Source organism: Alosa pseudoharengus, unplaced genomic scaffold (assembly GCF_046254945.1).
Source record: "Alosa pseudoharengus isolate Yale_2024_CS ecotype anadromous, Long Island Sound unplaced genomic scaffold, YU_APseudo_1.1 YU_APseudo_1.1_scf_1, whole genome shotgun sequence".
NCBI lineage: Eukaryota > Metazoa > Chordata > Actinopteri > Clupeiformes > Clupeidae > Alosa > Alosa pseudoharengus.
Genome location: NW_027468564.1, coordinates 32407008 through 32417973, shown reverse-complemented (window position 1 = coordinate 32417973; position 10966 = coordinate 32407008). Strand labels below are relative to the sequence as shown.

Below are 10966 nucleotides of genomic sequence, written 5' to 3'. Positions count from 1 at the left end.
CTGACCTGTTGGCATCCTGGAGTCCATTTTACCCAATCAGCTGCAAGAATACAGTATTTGCATTACAAATGATGATGACAAATCATTATTGATTAGACAATTATGATGATACTTAGGTGGGCATGTCTATGGATTAACCTGCCCACAGACCACAAAGGAGTGTATATGGGAGTGGGGTGGAGGTGTGAACTGATTGGTGATGGGGGTAGGAGACTGCAGATGGGGGTGGGATGAGGTGTGAACTGATTGGTGATGGGGGTGGGTGGAGTATTGTGAACTGAGTAATGAGGAGACAGCACTCAAAAAAAATCCTCCATACAAATGCATGGAGTTAGTTTGTAACGGCAATATGGCAGTTGTCTACACATATCACACCCCTTCCGCAGCAAAATGTCGACATGTGAATACATTGAGCCAATCAATCATGTGCTGTGTTGTGAATACATTGAGCCAATAATGTGGTGAAGACATAGTGCCAAACGTGTCAATGTTGTGTCATTGCCGCTGGAGCAAGATTGGTGTCATGAAGCCTTGCCCACGCGCATTAGGTGGCATCGTAAATGCCGCCGCCATATTGCTGGGAGCAGCACCTTTATTGTCTGTGGGCAACACTTTTATGCAATCACAGACACCTGTCTGATTTCCAGTCAGAGTCACATGCTCCTCCATTGGCCTCCAGTGATTGTTGCCCCCACCAAGATGGCGTCGCTATTTACATACAATCTGGAGCCAAATGCGGTATCTAGCTTTCTAATATCTATGGGACCCCCCCCCCCCCCCCCATCGTCATGTGGCTTGGCAGATTAGCAGTGGCCATGAAAACTCACACCTCCCTAGTCTGTTCCTTAGTTTACCATGTAGATAGATAGATAGATAGATGGATACTTTATTGATCCCCAGGGGAAATTCAAGGTCTCAGTAGCATACAGACAACACACACACATTCACTAACAGTATAATTAACAGTATAATTAAAGTATATAATATATAAACACAGTTAAGCAATAAGGACAGTAGAATATAAAGAATATACTAAATACACTAAAATACAAATTATAATAACTAACACTTAATCTAAATTAATTCTAAAAAACAGTATCCACATAGTGGTGATTAATCGATCAAGAGGCACTTGTAATGACTGAGGCAGGGACTGATGTGCACCTCTCCTAGATGGATGAGGGCTTATGCATTTTAATCTTATATTAGCGTTATCTTTTTTTCTTTTTTAAAGTAATTCATAATTAATAAACGAGTCATTTCCTTCCTCCACCCACTCTGGAAAGAGATACAGACGCAATAAAAAACAGCACGAACAGACTGAAGAACACCCTGGGCCAGTGGACCTCTGACACAGCAGCTGCAATACTTAAATAATGCATGTGCAATATCTACAACTAGTGCAATAATTATCCCATGTGCAGTGCACTGTCTTCCCTCTCTCTAACGTTTAACCTATTTTCTAAAACTGATAGTCTTGATTATGATTGGTTGAATCACGTTCGATGCTGTTGTAAAATCCAGCATAAACATACACCTTGACCGCATTTCAGCTAAGGGGGTTTTAGGCATTCCGCTTGCGCGTCGTGCCTAACAACGCCCCTTAGCTGTTGTAGAATCAGTGTAACCTACGGCCTCTCGGGGCTTATTGCTTAATTAAATGTCTTGATTTATGACAATGCCACTTTCACTTTTTCGCTGTGTTTTTATTGCATTGTTTACCATATATGAACCGTTTCATGTAGCAACCCCAATTTCATTGCACAGGTAACTGACAATAAAGTCTGTCGATCTATCTAACCCAATTAATCTGCTTCTAGATAGATAGATAGATAGATAGATAGATAGATATTTTATTGATCCCCATGGGGAAATTCAAGAAAAGTATTTTCTAGAGATGCACCGATTGCAATTTTCTGGGCCGATACCGATTTCCGATTTTTCATAGAGTTTGACCTGCCGATACCGATTTTGGCCGATTCCGATTTCATTTCTTCTAACCATTTTACAGCACACACACAAATAGTTATTTTCTATCTTTTCTTTGATAGAACATGTTAATATAGACATGTAATCAACTTATCAATAATGAAATGGCTGTTAAAAAAAATGGAACCGGTGAGCAGACAGATTCTTCTTCAAGTCTAACTTCAGCTGCAGTATCAAATTATGGATTAAGTTAAGTTATGGAACACCCATTTTATTCTTCTCACATCCAATATCAAACTAAAGATATAAGAACAATTTTCATGATAGGCCTACATTTGAACATGCTACCATGTAGGCCTAACATATTTTCATATGCATTGATGAATTTATGGGAGGGCGAGGGAAAAGTGGTAGTAGCCTAGGCTATCACGCAAACACAGGGGAGAAGTGCTAATAGCGATTAGGTGCTCCACCATATATGAAAACAGTGCACGTCTGTTTTGCGGTGAAAAAATAAAATCAAATTCCGGTTAAATGCATCAATTAGGCTATATAAACTTTCAGAGACGGCTGATTCAGTATTCAGAGCATCAATTTTCTTCATTGTAGGCTACTATGTCAAAAGCAACTTTAACGTTTGTTTGCCTTTCTAATAGGCGATCGTTTGTTCACTTTCACGACATCCACTTCTCAATCTGCTAGACTAGGGTATTTTAAGGCATAGCCCTAGTCTAGGTGCAGTAAATACTTCAGTATTTTTTTTTTAAGTGAAGTAGAACTACTAGGGCTACTGTAGCCTATGTTGCTGCTTGTTGACATCTTATTATGTAGCCTATGATCGCTAAATTTGATTATTTTTAATGTCGCAATCAGTTATCTCCGTTCAGCAGCGCTTGTGGTTCAGCTGTGGGCACGCAATTAGCGGCAGTGACGGGCGGTGATGAGCGATGTTTGCGTAGCCTAATGAAGTGACGGCTTAGTAAATTCCACGCAGTAGAATAGAATAGAAAGCATAGAAAAACTCAGTAGCCTATTAGCGCTTTCTTTGTAGCCCTACATCCAGCCCTGAGTGTTGGTTGCTAGCTTCTTCAAACTTTGCAAACTCAGCTGGGTGTTGTTACAATTGCGGCGCACGAGTGCATTTGACCGGCATAAAATCGGCATGTCTCAGACTGACCGGCCGGCCATGGCCGATCACGTGAAAATCGGCCGATTCCGGTCACCAGCCGATCTATCGGTGCATCTCTAGTATTTTCCCAATCCATTTAGCCCAGTTCAATGCCCAGCCAGCTCCATTCAAACTTAGCCATGTATGCAGTTGTATAAATTATATCATTGTCTTCTAATGAGAATGACTAAAGAGTATGGGAAGGGATATCATGTGTCTGGTCACTGCTCACACATCTGATGGTCCTCGGGTGACCACAGTTCAAACTGCAGAAACTCTACAAAGGAGGGTGGGCCGGGGTGGAGGTGTGGCATGAGGGATGATGGGGTAGGAGAGGATGGGAGGGGGGTGTGAACTGAGAGGTGATGGGGTAGCAGAGGATGGGGGTGGAGGTGTGATCTGAGAGGTGATGGGGTAGGAGAGGATGGGGGTGGAGGTGTGAACTGAGGGGTGATGGGGTAGGAGAGGATGGGGGTGGAGGTGTGAACTGAGAGGTGATGGGGTAGGACAAGATAAGAGGGTAAGAGTAATATGTGGTGTCCTAGAGAATGTTCCCTCCGCCAAGCTTTTCATATGTTTGTGGTTTATAAATTGATAATTCATGTATAAATAAATAACATAACCTTTTATTTTCTGCACTAATCTCAGTACAGCCCTAGAACAAAATCATAACTAGGAATTCACCATCAAACATTTTAATATAAAACATGCAGGGAAAAACAGGATGAAAACAGCATGCTTTGGTCCCCACTATGGACCTTTAGCCTGTGGAGAGGTTATAACTACATAGGAACTCACAATCAAACATGTTTTAATGTAGACATGTAGTAAAAACAGCATGCTTTGACTTTTGCCCACTATAGACCTTTAATCCGCAGAGTAGCTGGGTAGATCAAAAATGTCTTTTCACAGTCTAAGCACCAATATGGCTTTTGCCCAGTATGCATCCTCTGGTGACTCTTGAGATCACCCACCTGAGTAAATCTCTTCCCACAATCTGAACAATGTTATGACTTTTCCCCAGTATGGATCTTCAGGTGTGTCTTTAGATTACCCAGAGAAAAAGGCTTTCCACAATCTGAACAATGTCATGACTTTTCCCCAGTATGTGTTCTCTTCTGATGGACCCTAAGATCTGAGCTTGTTCTGAAAGTCTTTTCACACTCTGAACAATGATATGGCTTTTCTCCAGTATGTATCCTCTGGTGTACCTTGAGACAAAATGCCAGAGTAAAAGTCTTTCCACAATCTGAACAGTGATATGGCTTTTCTCCAGTATGGAACTTCTGGTGTGTCTTGAGAGCGCTGCTTTGACTGAAGGCCTTACCACATGTAGTGCACAGATATGGCTTTTCCCCAGTATGGATCCTCTGATGGGCAGTACAGTCGCTGCTGGTTCTGAAACTGTTCCCACAAGTAGCACACTGATATGGCTTTTCTCCAGAATGGATTTTCTGGTGTCTCTTCAGGTGAGTGCTTTGCCTGAAAGACTTGCCACATGTAGTGCACAGATATGGCTTTTCCCCAGTATGGGTTTTCTGATGGGTAGCGAGGTCCCTGTTGGTTCTGAAACTCTTCCCACATGAAGCACACCGATAGGACTTTTCCCCAGTATGGATTTTCTGGTGTCCCTTCAGGTGATTGATTTGCCTGAAGGACTTACCACATGTAGTGCACAGATATGGCTTTTCCCCAGTATGGATCCTCTGGTGAACCTGGAGTTCACTTGCCTTAATAAAAGTCTTTCCACACTCTGAACAATGACACGGCTTTACTCCAGTATGTGTTCTCTGGTGGGTAGTAAGGGCTGAGTTTGTTCTGAAAGTCTTTCCACACTCTGAACAATGATATGACTTTTCTCCAGTATGGATCCTCTGGTGTACCTTGAGATGACTTGTTGTAATAAAAGTCTTTCCACAATCTGAACAATGATATGGCTTTTCCCCAGTATGGATCCTCTGGTGAGTCTGGAGTTCATATGCCTGAATAAAAGACTTTCCACAATCTGAACACTGATATGGCTTTACTCCAGTATGTGTTCTTCTCTGATGGTCAGTAAGAGCTGAAATTGTTCTGAAAGTCTTTCCACACTCTGAACAATGATATGGCTTTTCTCCAGTATGGATCCTCTGGTGTACCTTGAGACCCGATGTCGTGGTAAAAGTCTTTCCACAATCTGAACAGTGATATGGCTTCTGTCCTGTATGTGTTGTCTGATGTGGGTTGAGATCTGACCCCATCTTGAAACTCTTCCCATTTGCGATCCCTTCAACAACTGTAAAATAAGAAAATGATTAAAACATAATCTCTCCCTCCTCCTACAGCAATGAAAATGTTATCTTTTTCCACATAGTGATTTAGAGTAAAAGTGTCTAGCTAGAGATGGTATGTGAAGGTCAACACAGGTACAGATACATGAAGTCAAGAGCAGAGGACCATGTGTTAAAGATAAAGGTAAAATGCATCCTATGATTTAAATATTCTCATAAAATGTGTGATAAAGAATATGAAGAATCCATCACACCCATAATTTTCTAATACAAAGTTTTAAGAATCAAACTTGTCATCATGGTCATTTTCTTTTTGAGGCACATTGTGTTAAGATTATTTTTCTCGTTTTGGCAAGTAGCCGTATAATAAGAGGGGTCATGTATTGGAAAATAAGTCGCGGCCATATTGCAGGATGTGACTGTCCTGTTTGTAGGCTGTAGCCAATAACTTATACGGCAGTCTGAAGAGATCTGAGGCACACTGATCACATGATCAAAACTGATCATATGTCCCAACCATACCAGTCAACATTGATATTAGAAAATAAGAGAGATTGTTTTGCGTTGGTGTCTTGTCGCCAAAACTGAGTTGATATGGCAAGCTGGTTAAACGTGAGGGTCTGTAGTAACCTATTCTCACAGACGATAATCAGCCATGTTCCACACACCGACACAAAACTAATTTTCAAGACCTAATTTTGTCAGTCAAACAGCTAATCAATAATAATCCCACAGATCAACAAAATTATACAGGTAATCGCTACTTGCGGCCCTAATGTGTGCGTGCGTTTGCGTGCGTGTGTGTGTTTCTAGTTTCTAGTTTCTAATCAATAATAATCCCACAGATAAACAGATTAATCCACTATGAAAGTACAGGTAATCGCTACTTGCAGCACTAATGTGTGTGTGTGTGTGTGTGTGTGCATGTGTGTGTGTGTGTGTGCTTCTAGTTTCTTACTGGTCTCAGGCTGTTCTGCATTTCCATTGGTCTGCATCTGCAGGTCCGTCCCTCGCTGTCCTTGTGGTCTACAACAGTCTACCAGCACCACTGATACCCTTTTCATCTGGGCCAGAGACACAGGCTCTGTAGGGCAAGGCAATTAAAAATTAAGTTGGGCCAGATTTTCAAACCAAGAAATTGAGCTGGGTGAGACATTTTCAGTGGCTGGTAGGATAAGCATCAGATATAATGACACATTTTACATTTTAAACACAAATTAATGTAGGCCTATTGAAAAACAGGTAGCCTGATGTTTTTTCCTTCTGATTTCTGTCACATTGGACACAGGCACATCAAAAACAGCATCAAACAGTCACTCTGAGCACTGTGCACACTCTGACCCTTTCAAACTGTTCATAAATTCATGTTGGTGGAATTGTTGTTTGTTTATTCAGAGTGCGCAATGACATTGAAGGGACAGAGTGTGACGTCAGACAAACTGAAAACAACGGCAGACAGTGTTTGAGATAGAGAAATTACAGCTTTGAGGAAATAGGTCAGATTACGGATTTATCTAGCCTACTCCGATGCACGTTGGGGAGTTCTTTGCCTCTAGCCTCTAAAAACGTAAACTGTTTACCATGTTGTTAGTCGCGTTGGTTAAAATGCGTCAGGCAAATGTAATGAAATGTAAATTAATGAACATTGCTACGCTAAGCCAAGTGTGTCAGTCTGTAGGTGAGTAGGCTACTAGGGATTTGGAAAGATTCGCAAAATGTTTCTTTCTCTGGCAAAACTACATGTTGCGCCACTCAGAGGTCTCCTCTAGGCCGCATCTGGCCCGCGGGCCGCCAATTGAATAGCCCTGCTGTAGAGGATGGGTCAGTTTTGAATTTGACTACAGCGCAAATGTTGGAGCATCAATTGTATGTTGGAGCATAAATACTTCAAAAAAATTGCTTGTGAAACCCAATGGTTATTAATCTTATACTGATACAAACATCACGTTGGTATTGCTTTTAATATATAAAAAAAACATACCAAGACCTTTTTGAAATCATTTGAAACTAATAAGAGTTTGACTTAATTTTAAGACATCTCACCAAAACAAATTTGGTTAACACACTAAGAGGCAAATGTGCTTGTTTTGTTGATAGTTGTGTCGATTTATATTGCATTTTAAATACAATGTTGCTAACAGGAGGCACTGATACATGAAGTATTCCCACAAAATCAAATATTAACAATCCAGTTTTCCCTAATACAAACATGTAAGCTTCTTACTTGTAGTTGAGGAGACATCCTGGTCATATTCTCCAGAATCAGAATCGTTTTCCTCTATAATTTCCTCTGGTGTGAAATCCATTTCTCTGTAGGTAGATGATGTTTGTGTCTCAGTCCTACAGTTATTTTCCAATACAGTCTTATCTTCCAATTTACTAGTCAAAATATGTTTATGGAGGAAATAATTAAACTCCTCTTCTTTGATATCCTTCTTTCCTGGTATTAGTGGTTCTCTCTAACTTCCCTTCAGATTAAAGATAACAAAATGTACAGTATGTATCTAACCAAAGAACTGTATAGTTGTTCTTGTGATGACATACACCTACACTCTGTACTTCCACAGCATACCTGTGACCACCACTCTCTGCTATAAGACCTTTATCTGACCTGTTGGCATCCTGGAGTCCATTTTACCCAATCAGCTGCAAGAATACAGTATTTGCATTACAAATGATGATGACAAATCATTATTGGTTAGACAATTAGGATGATACTTAGGTGGGCATGTCTATGGATTAACCTGCCCACAGACCACAAAGGAGTGTATATGGGGGTGGGTTGGAGGTGTGAACTGATTGGTGATGGGGGTAGGAGACTGCAGATGGGGGTGGGATGGAGGTGTGAACTGATTGGTGATGGGGGTGGGTGGAGTATTATGAACTGAGTAATGAGGAGACAGCACAAAAAAAAAATCCTCCATAAAAATGCATGGGGTTAGTTTGTAACGGCAATATGGCAGTTGTCTACACATATCACACCCCTTCTGCAGCAAAATGTCGACATGTGAATACATTGAGCCAATCAATCATGTGCAGTGTTGTGAATACATTGAGCCAATAATGTGGTGAAGACATAGTGCCAAACGTGTCAATGTGTCATTGCCGCTGGAGCAAGATTGGTGTCATGAAGCCTTGCCCACGCGCATTAGGTGGCATCGTAAATGCCGCCGCCATATTGCTGGGAGCAGCACCTTTATTGTCTGTGGGCAACACTTTTATGCAATCACAGACACCTGTCTGATTTCCAGTCAGAGTCACATGCTCCTCCATTGGCCTCCAGTGATTGTTGCCCCCACCAAGATGGCGTCACTATTTACGTTCTGGAGCCCAATGCGGTATCTAGCTTTCTAATATCTATGGGATCCCCGCCACCCCCGTCCCCCGCTTATGCATTTTAATCTTATATTAGCGTTATCTTTTTTTCTTTTTTAAAGTAATTCATAAATAATAAACGAGTCATTTCCTTCCTCCACCCACTCTGGAAAGAGATACAGACGCAATAAAAAACAGCACGAACAGACTGAAGAACACCCTGGGCCAGTGGACCTCTGACACAGCAGCTGCAATACTTAAATAATGCATGTGCAATATCTACAACTAGTGCAATAATTATCCCATGTGCAGTGCACTGTCTTCCCTCTCTCTAACGTTTAACCTATTTTCTAAGACTGATAGTTCCGGTCCTTGATTGTGATTGGCTGAATCACATTCGATGCTGTTGTAAAATCCAGCATAAACATACACCTTGACCGCATTTCAGCTAAGGGGGTTTTAGGCATTCTGCTTGCGCGTCGTGCCTAACAACACCCCTTAGCTGTTGTAGAATCAGTGTAACCTACAGCCTTATGGGGCTTGTTGCTTAATTAAATATCTTGATTTATGACAATGCCACTTTCACTTTTTCGCTGTTTTTATTGCACTGTTTACCATATATGAACCGTTTCATGTGGCAACCCCAATTTCATTGCACAGGTAACTGACAATAAAGTCTGTCGATCTATCTAACCTAATTAACCTGCTTCTAATGAGAATGACTAAAGAGTATGGGAAGGCATATCATGTGTCTGGTCACTGCTCACACATCTGATGGTCCTCAGGTGACCACAGTTCAAACTGCAGAAACTCTACAAAGGAGGGTGGGCCGGGGTGGAGGTGTGAACTGAGGGGGGATGGGGTAGGAGAGGGTGGGGGTGGAGGTGTGGCATGAGGGGTGATGGGGTAGGAGAGGATGGGAGGGGGGGGTGTGAACTGAGAGGTGATGGGGTAGGAGAGGATGGGAGGGGGGGGTGTGAACTGAGGGGTGATTGGGTAGGAGAGGATGGGGGGGTGTGAACTGAGAGGTGATGGGGTAGGAGAGGGTGGGGGTGGGGGTATGAACTAAGAGGTGATGGGGTAGGAGAGGATGGGAGGGGGGGTGTGAACTGAGAGGTGATGGGGTAGGATTGTTCCCTCCGCCAAGCTTTTCATATGTTTGTGGTTTATAAATTGATAATTCATGTATAAATAAATAACATAACCGTTTATTTTCTGCACTAATCTCAGTACAGCCCTAGAACAAAATCATAACTAGGAATTCACCATCAAACATTTTAATATAAAACATGCAGGTATAAACTAACCTGACTCTCGCCAGATGAATTTCGTTCCACTTAGCTCCGCCTAGCTTCACTCACATCCATCTGGAACCTCTTCCATTGAGAGTTATTTCTGCAACCGACTTTATAGTTCAGCCAATCAGGACGCAGGGCGGGAGTTTCATAGATGTGACGTAGTGGAGAAGCGACTGTGAGACTGTTATCAGCGTCACAGGTTGGCTTCGATGTGAGTGGTTGAAGTAGCACGTCAATAGATGACGGACAAGTAGCTTATTCAATCATATGCAAGCATTTTTTGATTAGGCCCAGCCTTCTGAAACACCATTCCAATGGATCGGTTCCAGATGGATGAGTGGAGCTAGGCGGAGCGAAATTCATCTGGCGAGGGTCAGGTTAGGTATAAACAGGAAGAAAACAACATGCTTAGGCCTTTATCCACTAGGACCTTTAGTCTGTGGAGAGGTTATAACTACATAGGAATTCACAATCAAACATGTTTTAATGTAAACATGTAGTAAAAACAGCATGCTTTGGCCTTTGCCCACTATGGACCTTACAGCATGCTGGACCTTTGGTGTGGTTGTGGAGAAGACTGTTGGCCTTTAGTGTATCTGTGGAGAAGGCTGTTGGCCTTTAGTGTGTCTGTGGAGAAGGCTGTTGGCCTTTAGTGTGTCTGTGGAGTATCTGTGGAGAAGGCTGTTGGCCTTTAGTGTGTCTGTGGAGAAGACTGTTGGCCAAAACCTTTCTTTGCTTTTCTTCTGGTGTATGCCAACGGGAGCGGATGGGACGTGAGAGCGACAGAGAGAGATCCCGGTCGTCAGAGAGGACGTCTTTTATAGAAGTTGCCCAACCCACAGTCAGAATCTAGCAGCACGCAGCATGGCCTGTAGGGGGACAGAGAAGGAAGAGCAGAAAAGGTGTAGTGGAACAAAGTAGCGCAGCAGCGCAAACACCGCTCAAGCCCCCCCAATAGCCCTACAACCCTCTTCTTTTCCCCTACA

At 42.3% G+C, this 10966-nt stretch overlaps 1 protein-coding gene across 1 annotated transcript; it reads right to left on the bottom strand.

Moving 5' to 3' along the window:
- Nucleotides 1-3318: 3318 nt before the first annotated feature.
- LOC143118318 (uncharacterized) lies at nt 3319-7673 on the bottom strand. Its single transcript, XM_076279395.1, has 5 exons — nt 7592-7673; nt 6326-6451; nt 4382-5372; nt 4260-4297; nt 3319-3584 (listed from the first exon to the last, which is right to left on the bottom strand). The coding sequence occupies exons 1-5, from the start codon at nt 7671-7673 to the stop codon at nt 3319-3321; spliced, it is 1503 nt and encodes a 500-aa protein (XP_076135510.1).
- Between the last annotated feature and the right edge of the window lie 3293 nt (nt 7674-10966).